The sequence below is a fragment of the Sus scrofa genome, chromosome 6, assembly GCF_000003025.6.
Source record: "Sus scrofa isolate TJ Tabasco breed Duroc chromosome 6, Sscrofa11.1, whole genome shotgun sequence".
Lineage (NCBI taxonomy): Eukaryota > Metazoa > Chordata > Mammalia > Artiodactyla > Suidae > Sus > Sus scrofa.
The window spans coordinates 79989031-80010654 of NC_010448.4; the positions used below are offsets into that span (position 1 = coordinate 79989031).

General features: G+C 48.9%; 1 protein-coding gene across 1 annotated transcript; it reads left to right on the top strand.

Moving 5' to 3' along the window:
• LOC110261434 (proproteinase E) lies at nucleotides 6307–13761 on the top strand. The gene is made up of 8 exons (XM_021097838.1): nucleotides 6307–6351; nucleotides 7520–7605; nucleotides 9740–9837; nucleotides 9961–10095; nucleotides 11572–11708; nucleotides 12066–12208; nucleotides 12826–12978; nucleotides 13676–13761. Exons 1-8 carry the CDS (start codon nucleotides 6312–6314, stop codon nucleotides 13691–13693), a joined length of 810 nt encoding a protein of 269 aa, XP_020953497.1. The 5' UTR covers nucleotides 6307–6311; the 3' UTR covers nucleotides 13694–13761.

Below are 21624 nucleotides of genomic sequence, written 5' to 3' on the forward strand. Positions count from 1 at the left end.
GCCAGATCCGAGCCACCTCTGCGACCTGTGCTGCAGCTTGCAGCAATGCCAGATCCTTACCCGACTGAGCGAGGTCAGGGGTTGAACCTGCATCTTCACGGACACTAAGTTGCTTTCTTTTTTTTTTTTTTTTTTTTTTTTTTTTTTTTTTTTTGTTGTTGTTGTTGCTATTTCTTGGGCCGCTCCCGCGGCATATGGAGGTTCCCAGGCTAGGGGTCGATCGGAGCTGTAGCCACCAGCCTACGCCAGAGCCACAGCAACGCGGGATCTGAGCCGCATCTGCAACCTACACCACAGCTCACGGCAACGCCGGATCGTTAACCCACTGAGCAAGGGCAGGGATCGAACCCGCAACCTCATGGTTCCTAGTCGGATTCGTTAACCACTGCGCCACGACGGGAACTCCTAAGTTGCTTTCTTGACCTGCTGATCCACAATGGGAATTCCTCGTTGCCTCTTTTATTTATTTACTTATTTATTTATTTGTCTTTTTGCCTTTTCTTGGGCGGCTCCCACAGCATATGGAGGTTCCCAGGCTAGGGGTTGAATCGGAGCTGTAGCTGCCAGCCTATGCCAGGGCCACAGCAACGCAGGATCTGAGCCGCATCTGCAACCTACACCACAGCTCATGGCAACGCCGGATCGTCAACCCACTGAGCAAGGGCAGGGACCGAACCCACAACCTCATGGTTCCTAGTCAGATTCGTTAACCACTGCGCCATGACAGGAACTCCCGTTGCCTCTTTTAAATTGTTGAGTACATACATACCGTGTGCCAGGCCCTCTCTGGCTCTGGAAATTCAAAGATACATAGTTTTGCCCTTCTGAAGTTTCCCACCAGGTGGGACCTAGAAATAATGAAAATGATCCCCCCTAAGAAAAAGTCTCCCATGGGAGTTCCTGCTGCGGCTCAGTGGTTAACAAATCCGAATAGGAACCATGAGGTTGTGGGTTCGATCCCTGGCCTTGCTCAGTGGGTTAAAGATCCGGCATTGCCGTGAGCTGTGGTGTAGGTTACAGATGCAGCTCGGATCCTGCGTTGCTGTGGCTACAGCTCCGATTAGACCCTGGTGTGGGAACCTCCATACGCAGCGGGAGCGGCCCTAGAAAACGCAAAAAGACAAAAAAAAAAAAAAAAAAAAAGAAAAAGAAAAAGTCTCCCAGCTGCCCCAGCCTCCCTCTGTTCCCCGGACCCGCTCCCCAGTTCCCCGTGCTCTCCCGCACGCCCAGGTCTTTCCCTCCCATTTGGGACACAGCTTGCTTTGCTTTAGGCTGAGACCCACTGGAGACCTGGCCCCTCCAGCCTCCCTGGCCAGCTCCCTCTTCCCAGGGGAAAGAGATTTTGCTCCAGCTGCTCCCAGGCCAGAAAACTCCCAGAGGATTAATCAGCAGCACAGCTGACAGCGTGTCCACCAGGCCTTGAGGGTAAAACCACTGACAGGGTCGTGACGGGAGAGTCCCGAAGTCCCTTGGGACAGAGCAGAGGGCCGGGGTGACCGCATGTGTGTCTGCAGAGCCAGCGGAGAGGCTGGGACCCTGCTCAAGGCTACCTGGACAAAGTCTGGGGTACCCCATCCTGAGACACTGGGGGGCCCAGGCAGTGACAAACTGGGGGCCCCTGAGCCTGTCCTCACTGTTCTCTGGGCCTTAATGTCCCATCTGTCAGATAGAAGGGATTCATCAGACCCTCTTTGAGGCTCTAGCTCTTTCTGACACTCCACGGGGCATCTGGGAGTGTCTGCCCTCCCCTCCCGCTCTCCTGCCACCCCCAGGCCCCTCCCTCTTTCTTCCTCGGCTCAGGGTCTGGGAAATGGCTCTGAGCTTCAAAGCTGAGCAAACAAACATGTCCAGGCCCAGAGGGGACAGGGGGTAAGGGAGGGCATGGCTATTTTTATCACGCTTTGAAGGATTTTCACAGCTGCTTCTGATGTGTCCACATGCTCGCCAGAGGCCCAGGCTATTGGGACAGCAGACACCGGGGTGGGTGTGCTCAGAAGGGGCTCCACCACAAAAAAAACCCAGCTCAGCTGATGCCTGGGACTTCACCATTTAAAGGGGCTAAGCCCTGCCCCCCTCCCACGCTTCCAAAATGTAGGAGCCCCCAAAGGGTGGCTGTGAGTGGGAGGGGAGTCTGACACTAGCAGGAAGAAGGCTGGCAGCCCCTGGAGCGCTGGGTGTTGAGGTGAGACAGGCACCGCTGGAGAAAGTCTGCAGAACGGTCTTATTCAGCAAATGTTTACTGAACCCCTTGCAAAATGCCAGCCCCAGGCTGCGCTGGGAGGAGGTTTCTGATGGCCAACAGGGAGGTGCAAAGACTTTTCTACTAATTAATGTGAATTAAGTTCAGAGATTTAGCCCCAGGCACTGGGCATCCCTGAGGTGATCTCACTTATCACTCTCTCTCCAAAATACGCCCTGATCCCGGCCCTCCATCTCTCCGTTTCTGTCTCTGCCCACCCCAGGTCAAGCCCCGCCCTGCCCCTACCCTACCCCTGTTTTACCCAAGTGACTGAAATATTTCCAGCTGGTCTCTCTCGCTCTCACCCCACAATCCTTCACACGGTACCCAGGAAGAGAGGTTTTGAAAGTCTTATGTGAAATGCCCAGTCCTTCTCTTACTTACTCACTATCCCCACCTCCCTCAAGCTTTTCTCCATGTGCTTAGCATAAAGACCCAGCTACTTAGCAACTGGACCTGCAAAGACATCCACAGGGTCTGGGGTCTGGCCTTCAACCACCTGTTTCTTTTTTGGGTCTTTTTAGGGCCACACCCACAGCATATGGACGTTCCCAGGCTAGGGGTCAAATCGGAGCTGCAGCTCTGGCCTATGCCACAGCCTCAGTCACTGGGGATCGGAGCCATGCCTATGACTTACACCACAGCTCACGGCAATGCTGGATCCAATGCTGGATCCTTGACCCACTGAGTGAGGCCAGGGATAAAACCCACATCCTCGGAGTTCCTGTCTTGGCTCAGCAGAAAACTAATCTGACTAGGATCTATGAGGATGAAGGTTCGATTCCTGGCCCAGCTCAGTGGGTTAAGGATATGGCGTTGCTGTGAGCTGTAGTATAGGTCACAGATGTGGCTCAGATCCCAGGTTGCTGTGGCTGTGGTTCAGGCCAGTGGCTACAGCTCCAATTCGACCCCTACCCTGGGAACCTCCACATGCCATGGGTGTGGCCCTAAAAAGACCAAAAAAAAAAAAAAAAAAAAAACCAACCAAACAAACAAAAAAAACCACCCCAAAACAAAAACAACCCCAAAACCCACATCCTTGAGGATACTAGATGGGTTCGTTAGTATTGAGCCACGACAGAAACTCCAAAAAGCTATTTTTTTTTTTTTTTTTTTTGACTGCACATGCAGCACATGGAAGTTCCCGGGCTAGAGGTCAAATTGGAACTGCATCTTTGACCTATGCCACAGCCAAAGCCATGCTGGATCATTAATCCATTGAGCTAGGCCAGGGGTTGGAACTGTGTCCTCTCTCACAGAGACTATATCGGGTTCTTAACCTGCTAAGCCACAGTGGGAATTCCCTCTTCTTTTTTCTTTTTTTGGCCATGATCACAGCATGTGGAAGTTCCCAGGCCAGAGATCGAACCTGCCTCACGTGAGCAACGGTGACAACACCGGAACCTTAACCCACTGCAACCGCACAAGAACACCTCTCTCTCTCTGTCTTATTCTCTCTCTCTAAACCTGGACTGTAGGTTAAGAGAATTGCATTAATTATAATACTCTGTGCCTGACATGCTATCACTAGTTCAGATATCATTAGTTTACTCTTGGGCCACTTTTATTATAGAATTACTTTATTTTATTTTATTTATCTTGCTTTTTTGGGCTGCACCTGCAGCACATGGAAGTTCCCAAGCTAGGGATCGAGTTGAAGCTGTAGCCACCAGCCTATGCCACAGCTACAGCAACACAGGATCCGAGCCACGTCTTCTACCTACACCACAGCTCACTGCAACACCGGATCCTTAACCCACTAAGTGAGGCCAGGGATTGAACTCCAGTCCTCGTGGTTACTAGTCGGGTTTGTTACCACTGAGCCACAATAGGAACTCCTTTATTTTATTATTTATTTATTTGTTTATTTTTCTTTTTAAGAATGCATCTGTGATACATGGAAGTTCCCAGGCTAGGGGTTGAATCAGAGCTGCAGCTGCCAGCCTACACCACAGCCACAGCAACACCAGATCCAAGCCCCATCTGCGACCTACACCACAGCTCACAGCAACACCAAATCCTTAACTCACTGAGCGAGGCCAGGGATAGAACCTTCGTCCTCATGGATCCTAGTTGGGTTCTTAACCTGCTAAGCTACAACAGGAACTCCCTTAGCTTTACTCTGCTTGTCTAGATGATGAAGAGAGACGGAAAGTTTGAATAATTGGCTCAGGATACTGTGTCAGGTTCTTAACCCACTGAGCCACAACAGGAACTCCTATACAGTTTTGGTTTTTTTCCTATTTTAGGGCCTATACATTTATTTTAAACAATGTGGTTACCACCTGTAAAGCCACATCTAACATAATGATACAGATGAACATCAAAAGCATTATGCTAAGTAGAAGCATGCCCAGAAACATAAGATATATACTCTATTCTTCCATTTGTCTGTAAAGATTCTAGAAAAAGCCAGACTAAAGAGACAGAAAGCAGATCACGGGTTGCCAAGGGGACCAGGTGTGCGGGTGGGATAGAATGTGATGAGGTGGGAGGAAAATTTCTTGGGTGATGAAAATATTCCTTATCATGACTGTGGTGGTAATTACATGACTGGGTGTGTTTGTCAAAAGTTATTAAGTTTACAGTGAAAGCTGGTGAATTTTATTGTATGTACACTAACTTCAGAAATGCTAAAACCAAAACAAAAACTACCAAAACAAAGCTAGAACCTCTAGCAACATCTAATCTATCCTCCTTGCCTCCATCCCAGGGAGGATTAATTTCCTATTGTATAAATATACTACACACATTCAGCCTTTTGCTTTCATGGACATATGTATTATTTCTAGGCTTTTGTAACTAAGGACTTTTTTTTTTTTTTTCCTTTTTAGGGCTGCACCTGTGGCATGTGGAAGTTCCAAGGCTAGGGGTCAAATCAGAGCTGCAGCTGCCCACCTATGCCGCAGCCACAGCCACACTGGATCTGAGCCACATCTGTGACCTACACCACTGCTTGTGGCAATGCTAGATCCTTAATCCACTGAGCGAGGCCAGGGATTGAACCTGCAGCCTCACAGAGACTATGTCAGGTTCTTACCCCACTGAGCCACAATGGGAACTCCCTGTTATTGACGATTGAGGACAAGGCTGTCAGGAACATTCTTGTGCATGCCTCCAGGGGCACGTGTGCATGATTTTCTGAAGGGTCCATGCCTAGGAGTGGAATTGCTAGGTGTGAATTCAGTGTCAGGCATCACCTCTTCTTTGAGCTCATCCCCTACTACGCTCCACTTTGACAACCATACTTCAGCCTCACTGACTTCCTCTCCTTGGATAAGCCAAGCCCATTCCAGCCTCTAGACCTTTGCACTTGCTGTCCTGTCCACCTGGAGGCTTCCCAAGGCTGGCTTTTATTTACCCTTTAGGATTCAATCGCACGCTACCTCCTAAGCCCAAATGTCACTCTCTCTGGTCCTTCATCTGAATGAGTTGCTCCCATTCCCACCCCAGGAACCTACATTTCTTAGCAGCTTTCACCACAGTCGGAAATAGCTTTTCTTTAATTTTACTGATTTGTCATTGTCTCCCCTACAAGCTCCCAGAAAAGCTGGGACCATGCCTTGCTCATGACTGCATCCCCAAGAACATCCTAATATAGAGAAAGTGCTCGATGACACAGCATTTTTATTGAGGTGGATATTATATTAATCTTATGAGAGAGTTAAGAACCTTAAAGCTCAGAGAGGTTAAGTCGCCTGCCCAAGGATGTAGAGCTTGGAGATGGCAGAGTCGGAATTTGAACTCAGGTGCCTCGAACAATCCCAGAGCCCACGTTCTTGCTTGGAAGAGCCTGGCTTGTCCTGATAGGAACCTGCCTTCCCCCTCCCGTTATCAGCTTACCATTCATTGCCACCTGTGCAGCCACACATCCGGGGAACCGTGGGTCCTGTTGTTTGCTATCACTTCCTGATCTGCGGTAGGTTAGGGCTGCGGCCTTGGACCATGGGAGACCTGATGTTCTGCCACCTGTTCCAGGAATGGGGCTCAGTCTGGCCCCCCACCACCTGCTTCCTTCCCTATATTAGAGCCCCAGGCTATAGATCTTTTTCCTATCGTCTTAAAACTCACGATGATCCGGCTGCTGAGTTCTCTCCTATTTGTGGCCCTTGGTAAGACCCCAGCCTGTGCGGCACTGCAGTGGAGTCTACCAGCCTGAGTGAACCCAATACCTGGTTCCATAGGCGAGGTCCCTGCTTATCTCTAGGGTATGACTGTGGAGGCTTTTGGCTTGGTGCTGGAGCAGGAGAATGGAGGAGAATGTACCAGCTCAGGAGGAAGAGTGGGGGACCCAAGGCTCTGGGCTGGGAGTCCTTGTTGGGGGCGGAAGACAGTCACGTAGAAAGGAGTGTAGGCTCTGTGGGTAGACTGCTTAGGTTGGAATTTCAGTTCTTCTGCTTAACCCTCCAACTCTCTTCTCACAATCCCTCTACTGCGCTCCATCTCCTGTGCTCTAGCCTTTTCCTGGTCTCTCTGTTAGATTACATTGCAGTTGTCACTCAGCATCCTTTGATGAATAGTGATTGACAGCCACAGATAATGTTTATTGACAGTTTACCATATACCAGGCAGAATGCTAAGGATTTTTTATTATATTTTCTTGTGTAATCCGAGCCACAGTACTATTATTATCCCCATTTTCAAATAGAGAAACTGGCCCTCAGAAGAGTAAGGTAGCCCATCCGAGAACCGGGGGCAGAACTGCACTTTGAATCTAGGCAGTCTTCCAAAGCTGCTACTCTTTTGGTTTTGTTTTGCTTTTTAGGGCGGCCCCTGCAGCATATGGAAGTTCCCAGACGAGGCTTTGAATCAGAGCTGCAGCTGCCAGCAACACAGAATCCGAGTAGGGTCTGCAGCCAACACCACAGCTCAGCTCTTGGCAACACCGGATTCTTAACTCACCGAGCAGGACCAAGGATTGAACCTGCATCCTCATGGATACTAGTTGGGCTCATAACCCGCTGAGCCACAGCGGGAACTCCCCAATGCCGCAATCTTCATGACAATAGTTGTCATTTCTCAAGAACTCATTGGGTGCCGGGCACCGTTCTAAGTGCATCAACACAAACCCTTCATTCCTGCCATGGAAGGAAGCCATGTGGAAACCCCTGATCTAGTCCAAATGCTCACTGTTCATATGTGTCTACTGGGGTCAGAGAGTGAAAGCAGTTTGTATGGGTCACACAGCTTGTTTGTGGCTCAACTAGGTAGGACTGGGAACCAGGCCTCTTCTTCGCTCTTGGGGACTCTCTGGCATGACACTTCTCCTTTCCCCTCTAGCCTCGGGCTGTGGCCGACCTTCCTACAACCCCGCCTCCCGAGTTGTCAATGGGGAGGACGCGGTCCCCTACAGTTGGCCCTGGCAGGTAAGAGCAATTCCAGCTGTACTATTTCCCACCATGGGCTCCGCACTCCATGCTCTGATTGCAAGGCATATCCGGTGTCGGCTCCCTTGCTTTGCTTCCAGTACCCACTTCAGCTTCCAAAAGCCAGGAAATCCTTGGACAGTCTACTTCACATGAAGTTTTGCCCATTCAATCTGTAACTCTCGATGGGCTGTTTGCAAGTTAAAAGTAGAATCTGGGGAATTCCCACTGTGGCTCAGTGGGTTAAGAATCTGACGAGTATCCATGAGGATGCCGGTTTGATCCCTGGCCTGGCTCAGTTGGTTAAAGGATCCGGTGTTGTCACAAGCTGCAGTGTAGATCTCAGATGTGGCCTGGATCTGATGTTGCTCTGGCTGTAGCATAGGCTGGCAGCTGTGGCTCTGATTCACCCTCTAGCCTGGGAACCTCCATATGCCACGGGTGTGGCCAAAAAAAGACCAAAAAAGGGAGTTCCTGTCGTGGCACAGTGCTTAACGACTCCGACTAGGAACCATGAGGTTGCGGGTTTGATATCTGGCCTCGCTCAGTGGGTTAAGGATCCGGTGTTGCCGTGAGCTGTGGCGTAGTTGCAGACGCAGCTCGGATCCAGCATTGCTGTGGCTCTGGCGTAGGACAGCAGCTACAGCTCCAGTTGGACCCCTAACCTGGGAACCTCCATATGCCGCAGGAGTGGCCCTGGAAAAGGCAAAAAGACCAAAAAAAAAAAAAAAAACCATATATATATATATAATCTGGGAGAAGTTCCCTTGTGGCACAGTGGGTTAAGGATCCAGTGTTGTCACTGCAGCTTGGGTCACTGCTGTGGCAGGGATTCGATCGGTGATCAGGGAACTTCCACATGCCCCAGGTGAGGCCAGAAAAAAAAGAAAAAAGGAATCTGGGAAGAGGGTAATGTTTAACCCAAGGGTTGGTGCATTCATAATGGAATTTCAGCACTACTTTTTTTTTTTTTTCCTCTCTCTTTATGGCCACGCCTACGGCACATGGAAATTCCGAGGTTAGGGGTCAAATCAGAGCCATCGGCCATGGTCTATGGCACAGCAATGCCAGATCTGAGCCGCATCACAACCTATGCTGAGGCTTGCTGCAACGCCAGATCCTTAACCCACTGAGCAAGGCCAGGGATCGAACCCACATTCTCATGGATACTAATCAAGTTCTTAATCCGCTGAGCCACAACGGCAATTCCCAGCACTATTATGTTTAAGAAGGGAGATTTGGGGGACCCATTTCCAGACTCCTCAGTTATACAGCAGGGCTATAAGCTCTGAGAGTAATAAAGGGATAAAGGGGTTTAGAGAGCTCAGTGGACAGAGGCACAGAGGGCTTGACTCATTGCACTAACGCAGTAGCCACTAGCCATAAGTGCCCACTTAAATTTAACTTAATTAGGAGTTCCCGTTGTGGCACAGCAGAAACGAATCCAACTAGGGACCTTGAGGTTGCGGGTTTGATCCCTGGCCTCGATCAGTGGGTTAAGGATCCGGCGTTGCCGTGAGCTGTGGTGTAGGTTGTAGATGTGGCTCAGATCCGGCATTGCTGTGGCTCTGGTGCAGACCCGCAGCTGTAGCTCCGATTCGACCCCTAGCCTGGGAAACTCCATATGCCGTGGGTGCGGCCCTGAAAAGACAAAAGACAAAAGAAATAACAATAACAATAAATTTCATTTAATTAAATAAAATTCAATAATGTTACAAAATTCAGTTGCTCAATGCTAACCACACTTCAAATTCTCAGTAATCGCATGTGGCTAGTGGCTACCATCCTGGACAGCCAAGATATAGAACATTCCCACCATCGCAGAAAGTTCTATGGGAGGGCACTGATCTACAGCTGGGGTCAGCTAACTTGTGTAAAGGATGAGAGAGAAAAGATTTTGGCCTTTGTTGGCCATGTGGTTTCTATTGAAATCTCTTAATTCTGCCTTTGTAGCATGAAAGTAGCCATAGATGGTACAGTTGTGTAGGTCGGGCACTGCACATTTCCAGAGGGTGCCATTCTGCATGAATGATGCCCTCTAGAGTTGAACAGTGTCCAACCTATACAGCCACGGCTAGCCACACTCATATGGGGTCCCAACCACTCCTTGTGGTCCTCCCTCCCTTGCCACCAGGTCTCTCTGCAATATGAAAAGAACGGAGTCTTCCAGCATACCTGTGGAGGCAGCCTCATCGCCCCTGACTGGGTCCTAACTGCAGGCCACTGCATCTCGTGAGTTCTTTCACTTGCCCCTGTCCCTGTGTGAGACCAGGCAGGTGGGGGGGCAGTGGGGAACTGAGGGAAGGGACCGTGGGAGGCTAGTCAGGCCTAGACTGATGTCACCTCCACCGGCAGGAGCTCCCTGACCTACCAGGTGGTGTTGGGCGAGTATGACCGCTCTGAGAATGAGGGCTTCGAACAGGTGATCCCCATCAATGCTGGGGACCTCTTCGTGCACCCACGCTGGAATTCCAACTGCGTGTCCTGTGGGTGAGTGAACTCTCAAGCCTGGGACCCAGGGGTCCCTCTACTGGTCGCTCTGGGACCCAGTACTGATTCAGAGAAGACTCCCAGGTACCGTGGGGCTGGACCGGCAACCTGAGGTCCCAACGCTGAGGGGAAGAAGCAGCAGTGCCTCTGAGGATCATCTACACTAAACCTCCCAAACCTCTCTCCATAGAGAGGGGACAGCAGGGCCCAGGGAGGGTCAGGAACTCCCCCAAGTCCACTTGGCTAGTTGGCTTCAGAGCCCAGGACTCCTCTGGTGCCTCTTCTCCCAAGTCCAAGGGCTCCTCCGCTCAACAGACATTCATCCAGAGCATCCTGGACTCCTGGCACTGTTGGGCCAAAGGAGGAGCACTGGACTGAGAGTCAGGCTCCAGCGCTAAGTCGCTGTGTGGCTTGGGCAAGTCACTGCCCTTCTCTGGACCTGAGTTTGACCACTTATAAAGGGTGACCTTCTGGGCTTCCTGGGTTGCAATGAAGCTCAAGGAGGCATTTGTTGGTTGAGAACACAAAATAGAGCTCCTTAAGTCTCTCAAGCATATGCAAAATTGTGTCTGGGTAGCTGGGCATTTTTTTGATGAGAGGGGTCAGAAAAGGAGGCAGAATCCCTGAAAGTGCAGTGCAGGAGTGAGGGACCATCATGACCAAGACCTTGACCCATCCTCACGAGGCTCATGGGATCAGTGTAGAGAAAATTGGCCCTGATGCAATGACTTCAATGACAAACAGGCAGCTGAAGAAAGAGCAGTTGTTCTTGAAATGTGGTTCCACGGCAGCAGCATCGCCTGGGAACTCATTAGAAATATGAGTCCCAGAGTTCCTGTCGTGGAGCAGCTGAAACGAATCAGACTAGTAACCATGAGATTGCATGTTCAATCCCTGGTCTTGCTCACTGGGTTGAGGATCCAGTGTTGCCATGAGCTGTGGTGTAGGTCGCAGATGCGGCTCGGATCCCACATTGCTGTGGTTGAGGCGTAGGCCGGCAGCTGCAGCTCCGATTAGACGCCTAGCCTGGGAACCTCCATAGGCCGCAGGCGCAGCCCTAAAAAAGCAAAAAAAAAAAAAAAAAGAAAGAAAGGAAAGAAGGAAGAAAAAAAGAAAGAAGGAAAGAAAGAAGATAGATGAGTCCCTGGGTCCCTCTGGACCCACTGCCTCAGAAAACTCTGGCATGGGCTCTAGCAACCTGGGTTTTAACAAGCCCACCAGTGATTCGGACTCAGCTGACGTGTGAGAACCACAGGTATAAAAGCTGAGGACAGTTATGAAGACTAAGGGTCAGCATGGGTGGAAGGGGCCAGGAGGTCTTCCTAAAGTTTCTCAGCAGTAAAAACGCATGGGATCTGGAGGGAGGGGGGCAGTGAGCCCACCCTGGAGGTGAAATATCCCCACCAAAGCTGGGGGGTAGGGCTTGGCCTCGCTGGAGGACCAGGCTCCCTGTGATTCTTCTTCCCTCCTCCCCAGCAATGACATTGCCCTCGTCAAGCTCTCGCGCAGCGCCCAGCTGGGAGACAATGTCCAGCTGGCCTGTCTCCCTCCCGCCGGTGACATCCTGCCCAATGATACCCCCTGCTACATCAGCGGCTGGGGCCGTCTCTACAGTAAGTGCTGACCCCTTCAGCGGCCGCAGGGACAGTGGGCGGGAAGACAGAGCCTGGGGCTCAGGGGCTGAGGACAACACCAGGAGCATCCTTGCATTTTTCTCTCATTCTTCCTCCAGCGCCAGCCTTCTCCACCCCCCCCCCCATCCTCCCAAACACACATGTGTTCCATGGACTGTTTTTTTAGTGTCGTCAGTGTGCCAGGTTCTGGGAGCATTCTAATGGACAAAGCAGGCAGGACCACATACCCTGGTGGGAGAAGAGTTCCCATCAGACTAGAAGTCCCCCGCCCCACTCTGGGGCTCCCAGCCCTGACTCCTAGATCCAGCCCTGACTCAGCGCTCTCTATTCCCACAGCCAATGGGCCACTCCCGGACAAGCTGCAGCAGGCTCTGCTGCCCGTGGTGGACTACCAGCACTGCTCCAAGTGGGACTGGTGGGGCAGCACCGTGAAGCAGACCATGGTGTGTGCCGGCGGGGACATCCGCTCTGGATGCAATGTGAGTCAGCTCTTGCTGAGCTAGGGCAGGGCTACAGCCACTCTGCGGGGTGTGCAGGGCCCGGGGTAAGGCTGCCAGCTGCCTGAAAGGCAGAGGAGGGATCCGTTCCACCTCCAGGCCAGGCAGGACATGGAGGGAGTCTGTGCCACCCAGACACACAGCCCTGGTCTCTGGGCTCGAGTCCCAGCTCACACACTAACTTGATCTGGGGCAGGTCACCGTCCCTCCCTGCTCCTCACCCCATCAGTACAGCAAGGGATGTTGACACTGTGCCCTCTACAGTCACCTTCAACTCTGGGATTCTGAATTTATAATTAAGCAATACTATCATCGCAGCATAAATGAATAGGAGTAATAATATTAATAACTAACTGGGGTACTAATAATGGGAACTGCTGTTCACAGATGGCTTCTTCTTTACCAGGCATTGCGCTATGGTCGTATATTTACCATCTCATTTAATTCTCAAAAGATCCTATCATATGGACAGCATTCCCCTTCACAAAGGAGCAAACTGAGGCTCAGAGAGGTCGAGTCACGTGGGGGTTCCTCAAAATCCACAAAGTCAGAACCAAGTCCTTAAAGCTCAGCCCCTCGGTGCCCTCTGACCCTTCCAGGGTGACTCTGGAGGACCCCTCAACTGCCCGGCAGCAGATGGCTCCTGGCAGGTCCACGGCGTGACCAGCTTCGTTTCTGCCTATGGCTGTAACACCCTCAAGAAGCCCACAGTGTTCACGCGCACCTCAGCCTTCATTGATTGGATTGAAGAGGTGAGCAGGGCGGGGCCAGGGCTCCATGTTCCCCGGGGTTGGGGCGGGGAAAGCAGGTGCTGATCCTAGGACGTCAGTCCTGGGAGGGGCCCTTGGAGACATCCCAGAGGGGCTTGAGGATGTTTTCTACTACAGGATGGTCCTGAGAAGCTTAAGGGCTTCTGGGGGGAGCTCTGAACCGCTGCTGAGTTTCCTTATTTCAACAAGTGTTTATGAAGTGCCTCCTCTGGTCCAGGTCTTTTCTTGTCATGAAGGATAGAGTGGAGTTCCTGTCATGACTCAGTGGTTAACGAATCCAGGACTAGGAACCATGAGGTTGCGGGTTTGATCCCTGGCCTCGCTCAGTGGGTTAAGGATCCAGCATTACCCTGAGCTGTGGTGTAGGTCACAGACTTGGCTCAGATCCCGTGTTGCTGTGTCTGTGGCATAGGCCATGCAGCGGTAGCTCCAATTTGACCCCAAGCCTGGGAACTTCTATATGCCATGGGTGTGCCCCCCCCAAAAAAAGTCCCTTGAGTTAATAAGTGTGATTACCCCAGCATACAGATGGGGAAACTGAGAATCAGAGAGGGCAAGTCACTCTCCCAGGGTCACACAGCCAATGAGTGACATGGCTGGGAGTTGTACTCAGTTCCACATGGTTTCAGAAGCTGTGCTCCTGATTAGACTCTTCTGGTTTTCCCCTCTCTTTTTTCAGATCATTGCAAGCCACTAGAACCATGGCTGAGGTGGCAGTGCCCATCTACGCTCTTTGTAAAAAATAAAACCCTCTCAGAAAATTCCAACTTGAGTCTTTCTTCCTTCTTTGATTTACCTCTTCCTCTCCGGTCTGTTTCTAAAATCTTAGATGTTGGATTTCCCATCGTGGCTCAGTGGTTAACGACGCTGACTAGGAACCATGAGGTTGTGGGTTTGATCCTGGGCCTTGCTCAATGGGTTAAGGATCCGGTGTTGCCGTGAGCCGTGGTGTAGGTCGCAGGCGCAGCTCAGATCCCACGTTGCTATAGCTGTGGCATAGGCCGGCGGCTACAGCTTCGATTGACCCCTAGCCTGGGAACCTCCATATGCCCTGGCAGTGGCCCAAGAAATGGCAAAAAGACAAAAAAAAAAAAAAAAAAAGAAAAAAAAAGAAAAAAAAAAAGAAAATAAGAGAAAAAATTGAGGCCCAGAGAGAAGGGAGTTGATGTCAAATGACCAGCTGACCCAGTTTACCTGGGACCGAGGGGACAGGACACAGGATTTTGGGTGGTTGAAACCGTGGAAGTTGGTCACCCTGTATAGCCACACGCACAAGCACTGCCTTTACAATGCAGCGCCCCCCACCCCCGCCAAAAAAGTGGTAGAGTCCAAAGAAACACTGTGCTTGCCAATCCCTTGGGAGGTTCCTGGTGGAGTGGGAAGGGCTGTGCCTTTCTGCTTCCATTGATGGGCTGGGGAGGGAAGACTGTGGTCATTCATTCATTCAACAAGCATTCATTCCTTCTTCCCAAGGACGGCTCTCACAGGGGGAAGACAATGTGGTTCCTGCCTTGAAATGGCTCATTCTTCAGATAGAAATGAGTATCTGGGAGTCATTCATTAAACGATTACTAGACACTTTCTTTGTTGAAAGTTTAGGGCCAGGAGGACAGAGGAAGTAGGACAAACCTCAGGGAGAGTCCTCAATATGGGGGGGGGGGCAGTGGAGAGCAGATGCACACATAATGCTGAGACCAAGTCGGAGCCCCGTGGGCCATTGCTGAGGTCCCAAACCTGCTGCCGTGCCACCAAAGGCAACACAAAAATAACAGAGTTCTTTTCCTCACGTTTCTCCTGAGTACCATGACAGTAGACATGTCCCCACAAGGACACACTTTTTAATACAAACACTGTTCCATGGCCCCCTTCCTTCAAAAATTACACTTCTATGGAGTTCCCGTCATGGCTCAGTGGTGAACAAACCCAACTAGCATCTGTGAGGACTTGAGTTGGATCCCCGGCCTCACTCAGTAGGTTAAAGATCCAGTGTTGCCGTGAGCTGTGGTGTAGGTGGCAGATGTGGCTCGGATCCCGGGTTGCTGTGGCTGTGGTGTAGGCCAGCGGCTATAGCTCCGATTAGACCCCTAGCCTGGGAACCTCCATATGCTGCCAGTGCGGCCCTAAAAGACAAAAAAAAAAAAAAAAAAAAAAAAAAAAAATTACACTCCTATGGAGTTCCTGTCGTAGCTCAGTGGAAACGAATCTGACTAGCGTCCATGAGGATGCAGGTTCGATCCCTGGCCTCACTCAGTGGGTTAAGGATCAGGCGTTGCTGTGAGCTGTGGTATAGGTCGCAGATCTGGATCTGGCATTACTGTGGCTGTGGTATAGGCTGGCCGGCTGCAGCTCCGATTCGACCCCTAGCCTGGGAACCTCCATGTACAGTGGTTGCGGCCCCAAAAAGACACAAAGTAAAATAAAAATTACACTTCTACTTTTGAAAAGTATAAAAAATAGCACGTGGAGAATAAAAGAGGAAACACCCATGTAGCCTCCATCCACAACGAACAAATTTCACATTTTTGCCTCACATTTCTAAAAAAAGAACTAGTTTAGGTGGAGGCCCCTGCTTCCCAGTGTTCTTCATCAGGCCAAGTGTGGCGTCGTCCACGCAACATCACTGCTTTTCCTTTGGGGCCCATACTGGGAGAGCTGTTGCTTGCCCTCTTGAAGCTGGGTTTGCCCGTGTGGATTGCTTTGGCCAAGGTGAAGATTGGAGAGAGACAATCTGCCAAATTCTCGTTCCCTTTGCCATAGTAACCGGTGGCTGCCGGTCAGCAGAGCCTCTCTGCTGCCCCCTGATGGACATGCAGCACAAGTAAGAAATACATTCTTGGTATAAAGCTGCTGAGATTTGAATGTTTGTTTGTACAGTGGCACGGACCTAACTTATCCTTTCTGATAAAAGGAGTTTGGTGTTTATCCTTCCATTCCATGCTGTTTTATATATATTATATTATATATTTATTGTATATATATTATAAAATGTGTATTATATATGTGTGTATGTGTGTGTGTGCGTGTATGTATATATATCTGTGGGTTTTTTTGCTGCTTCTGTGGCATATGGAAGTCCCTGGGCCAGGGAGCAAATCCAAGCCTCAGCTGCAACCTATGTCACAGTTGTGGCAACAACACCAGATCCTTAACTCACTGCACTGAGCCAGGGATTGAACCCAAGCCTCCGCAGCTCTCCAAGTTCTGCAGAAACGACACTGGATCCTTAACCCACCGTGCCACTCCATGATGTTATTTTTTTATTGCACATATAAATATCCATAAACAATATGTTGCATTGTTTTGGTTTTTAAAAATACATGCATGGCTTCTTGCCATGTGGATTATTCTGCAGCTTGCATCTTTCACCCAGCCTTATGTTTTTGCAGTCTATCTCTGCTAATTCATCCATCTCCCAATTCATCGCTGCTGGTTTGGTAGAGCTTTCCATTTGCCCCACAATGCCAGATATTTTGCCTTTCCTCCTACAAGGAACATTTAGAGCAGGGCCAATTTTTGTGATTACAAATAGTGCTTCCATGAACATCGCTGGACTTATCTCCAGGTGCACATGTGGGAGCGGCTCTAGGGTATATTCCAAGAAATGGGATGGCTGAGTGGGTGAGAGCACTCAGCTTCAACTTTACCAATCACCAAAGTGACTGTATCAACAATAGCTCTTAAAATTCCCCTTTCTTTCTTTTCCCATCTGAGGCTCCACACATTACAACTGTCCTACATTTTTCTCCTAAAGCAAGTTCTGGAATCTCAACTCTTTCCCCCTAAACCCTTTCCTCCTAAACCCTCTCCTCCAGCTCTTACCCTCCACTCCAGCTCCTAGAAAAGCCCAAGAACTGGTCTGGCAAGGCCAGAGTGAGGGCAAGGAAGGTGCAAAGCAGGGGAGAGGGAAAGGAGTGGGGGAGGATGGGGGAAATTCTGGAGCCAGGATGTGTTAATCATTTGTACTGAGTCAGACGGATAGGGCCAGATGATATAAGCAACTGTCAGGTGTTCCCAAGACATTACAAGGTTATAAAAGCTAAGTATCTACTTCTTCCCAGTGGGTCAGAAAAGAGCCTTTGGACAATTTCCCAAAGTAGTTTTAGATAAAGGACAGTCAAATGTGTAAAATTTCACCCAGCTTCAGGGGGAGGCTGAGAAATGCTATGACTCCCTTCTCACCCATGGCCAACAGAGTTAGGAAATCTTGCCTCGATGTGCCAACAATTCGATGAATAATTCCATTTTCTTTTCTTTTTTCTTCTCATTTTTAAATTTACTTTCCAAGTCTCAACAGTTTAAATCATCTAAAAATCATATAGTCATTTAATTTTTGAATAATGATTAGAATCCCAACTCCAACAATTTTGGGGTGTTTTTGTTTGTTTATTTGTTTTTTGTCTTTTTGCCCTTTCTTTTTTTTTTTTTTTTTTTTTGTCTTTTTGCCATTTCTTGGGCCGCTCCTGCGGCATATGGAGGTTCCCAGGCTAGGGGTCGAATCAGAGCTGTCGCTGCCGGCCTACACCACAGCCACAGCAACTGGGGGATCCGAGCCGCATCTGCGACCTACACCACAGCTCATGGCAATGCCGGATCCTTAACCCACTGAGCAAAGCCAGGGATCGAACCTGCAACCTCATGGTTCCTAGTCAGATTTGTTAACCACTGAGCCATGATGGGAACTCCGGGGTTTTTTTCTAAATCGTGAAGAACAACCCACTTTTTAAAAAATTGTGTGTTTATTAAAGTGTAGTTGATTTCCAACATTGTGCCAATTTCTGCGGTACAGCAAAGTGACTCAGTTATACACATATACATACTTTTTTATATATCCTTTTCCAACATGGTCTATCCCAGGCAGTTAGATACAGTTCCCCATGCTAGACAGTAAGACCTTGGTGTTTATCCATTCTAAATGTAATAGTTTGCATCTATTAACCCAAACTTTCAGTCCATCTCTCTCCCTCCCTCCTTCCCCTTGGCAACCACAAATCTGTTTGCTGTGTCTGTGAGTCTGTTTCTGTTTTGCAGATGAGTTCATCTGTGCCTTGTTTTATTTTATTTTTTTATGACCACACCTACAGCATATGGGAAGTTCCCAGGCCAGGAGTTGAATCTGAGCCACACCTGTGACCTATGCCATAGCTGCAGCAAAGCCAGATCCTTTAACGCGCTGCACTGGGCTGGGGATCAAATCCTCACCCCCACATCAACCTGAGACGCTATAATTGCATTCTTAACCCACTGCACCACAGTGGGAACTCGGCTGTAGACTTTTGTTTATTTATTTATTTATTCTTTTCTAGGGCTGCACCCACGGCATATGGATGTTCCCAGGCTAGGGATTTAATTGGAGCTATAGCCGCCAGTCTATGCCACAGCCACAGCAACACGGGATCCAAGCCGAATCTGCAACCTATACCATAGCTCACGGCAACACTGGATCCTTAACCCACTGAGCAAGGCCAGGGACCGAACCCGCAACCTCACGGTTCCTAGCTGGATTCGTTAACACTGAACCACGATGGGAACTCCGTCCCCTGTAGACTTTTAACGATTGCCATTCTGACCAATGTGAGGTGGTAGGTACTTCACTGCAGTTTTGATTTGCATTTCTGTAATAATTAGTGATGCTTAACATCTTTTCATGCCCCTACTGGCCATCTGTATGTCTTCTATGGAGAAATGTCCATTTAGGTCTTCCGCCCATTCTTTGACTGGGTTGTTTGTTGGTGTTGAATAGTATGAGTTATTTGTAATATATTTAGATTAAGCCTTTGTCAGTTGCCTCATTTGCAAATACTTTCTCTCATTCTGTAGGCTTTCTTTTCTTTCTTTCTTTCTTTTTTTTTCTGGTTTCCCTTGCTGTGCAAAGTTTGTAAATTTGATTAGATCCCATTTGTTCAGTTTCATTTTTATTTCTGTTGCCTTTGGAGACTGACCTAATAAAACATCTGTACAAGTTATGTTAGGGAATGTTTTGCCCATGTAGAACAACCCACTTTTTGAAGATGCATATTAATATTTCAATTCTCTTTTGTTTTTGACCACACCCAAGGCATGTGGAAGTTCCTGGGCCAGGGATTGAAACCTCACCACAGCAGCAATCTGACTTGCTGCACTGATAGTTGCCAGATCCTTAACCAACTGCGCCATAAGAGAACTCCAACTCTTCTTTTAAAAAATTAAAAAAAAATCATTTTTTTCTTTTTATGGCCACCCCTGCAGCATATGGAAGTTCCAGGCTTAGGGGTCAAATCAGAGATGCAGCTGTAGGCCTACACCACAGCCACGGCAACAGTGAATCTGAGCCACGTCTATGACCTTCACCACAGCTTGCCAGATCTTTAACCAACTGAGGGAGACCAGTGATCAAATACGAATCTTCACAGACACTATGTTGGGTTCTTAACCCACTGAGCCACAATAGGAACTCCAACTTTTTAAAATTTGTTTAATTTTTTTTTTGGCCGTGTCCACAGCATGCTGAAGTTTGCAGGTAACAGGTGTAGGTCACAGATGCAGCTTGGATCCAGCATTGCTGTGGCTATGGTGTAGCCTGCAGCTGCAGCTCCGATTTGACTCCTAGCCTGGGAACTTCCACGTGCTGCAAGTTCGGCCCTAAAAAGAAAAAAAAAAAAAGTGAATTTGTCAAACCATCTTTTGTCAATTAACACCAATGACACAATGCTGAGAAACTTTATTCTCTAAAATCAGAGACTGTCAGAAACTTTTTTTTTTTGGCCATGCCCATGGCCTGCCTAAGTTCCCAGGCCAAGGATTGAACCCACACCACAGAGCGACCCAAGCTGCTGCAGTGACAATGATGGGTCTTTAACCTGCTGTGCCACAAGGAAACTCCTGTCAGAAACTTTTTGAGGAGTTCCCGTCGTGGCGCAGTGGTTGACGAATCTGACTAGGAACCATGAGGTTACAGGTTCGATCACTGGCCTTGCTCAGTGGGTTAACGATCCGGCGTTGCTGTGAGCTGTGGTGTAGGTTGCAGACGCGGCTCCGATCCCGCGTTGCTGTGGCTCTGGCGTAGGCCAGTGGCTACAGCTCTGATTCGACCCCTAGCCTGGGAACCTCCATATGCCGCGGGAGCGGTCCAAAGAAATAGCAAAAATACAAAAAAAAAAAAAAAAAAAAAAGAAAAAACTTTTTGAGATCATGTCAGGGAGAACAGAACATTCCCTTCTTGTCTGGTGGGTTGGAGCCGGATTTGATCAAGAGGCAGCCTGGATTACGAACCCAGGTGCAGAGCCTCGGATAAGGGCTTTTTGGACACAATAGTCTATACTGATCTTAACTTTGTGGTGTCCAAAGAAACAAGATTATGAGTGTGCTTCTCAGCCCAAGCCCTCTCCGCACAGTTGGGTTTGCTTTAAGCCTATCAACACTGCTTCATTTCATTTTCATCTAAATTCCACCTCCTCTCAATCCTATGATAACCCCATTCCTTCCTTTGTTTGGCTCTCCCAGGTGCTGTCTCCCTAGCTGCATCAAGATAATAAACCAACCTAGTTTTTTTAAACTATACCTATGTCCCTGCTGGTCTTTATCAGATTAGCTTTATCACGAAATATAAGCTTTCTCTGTTCACTCATTTACCCTTTGATTCATTCAATAAACGTTTACCCAGTCTAAGCTCAGTTTTATGGTAAGAAGACAAGTCAAGGTCCTTGGCCTTGTGGACCTTCCTTCTTGTGGATGATCTAGAAAAATGAGCAGGTAATAAAAACAGCGTAGCAGGCTGGAGTTCCCATCGTGGCTCAGTGGACACTAATCTGACTAGTATCCATGAGGTTTGGGGTTCGATCCCCAGCCTCCCTCAGTGAGTTCAGGATATGGCGTTGCCATAAGCTATGGGTAGGTCACAGAGGAGGCTTGGATCCCTGTGTTGCTGTGCCTGTGGTGTAGGCTGGCAGCTATAGCTCTGATTCAACCCCTAGATTGGGAACCTCCACATGCCATGAGTGCAGCCCTAAAAAGACAAAAACAAAAAAAACAGTATAACAGGCTCTAAGGGGATTGATGAGTGCCTAGGGCGGGGGGCAGTGAAGGCTGCTCTGAAGAGGCTACATTTGAGCTAGACTTAAATGAACAGATCTCAGGAAAGAGCATGACAAGTAGAGTTCAGCAAAAGAGGAGAAGATGAGCTTGTCAGGTCAGCAAAATCACAAGACGGCTAATGTGTCTGGAACAGACAGAGTGAACAAGTGGCTGGGGAAAGATGAGAGTGTTGGGGCACAGTATAGAGTTTGAATTTTGTCCTAAATGATACAATAATCTTATGCAGAGACACAACATACATACTTTCATATAAATTTCATATACATTTATATAAATTTATAAACCTATAAAATTGGAGCTGCTCTGGGACACAAAGGGCTCCCTGCAGCCCCTCTCCCCAAACTTCCCACCTGAGCAGTTTTCGGAAGCATTCTGAGAGAACCCAAGAATTGGTGGAGGTGGAGAGATGACAACTCGATATCCATAATCTAGTCCAACCCTCTAATTTACAGATGGTGAAACCGAGGCTAAGAGGAGGTGAAAGGTGGAAATAGCATTTTAGGAGGGAATGGGGGAAGGGCCCATAGTCACTAAGGGAGGTAGGGATAGGGCCATGGT

Bases quoted from the DNA above. Each gene is read 5' to 3' on its own strand.
- LOC110261434 (XM_021097838.1), top strand. From the start codon at position 6,312: ATGATCCGGCTGCTGAGTTCTCTCCTATTTGTGGCCCTTG. The intron at 9,838-9,960 runs GTGAGTTCTTTC...CTCCACCGGCAG, and splicing joins ACTGCAGGCCACTGCATCTC to GAGCTCCCTGACCTACCAGG. The intron at 11,709-12,065 runs GTAAGTGCTGAC...CTATTCCCACAG, and splicing joins CGGCTGGGGCCGTCTCTACA to CCAATGGGCCACTCCCGGAC.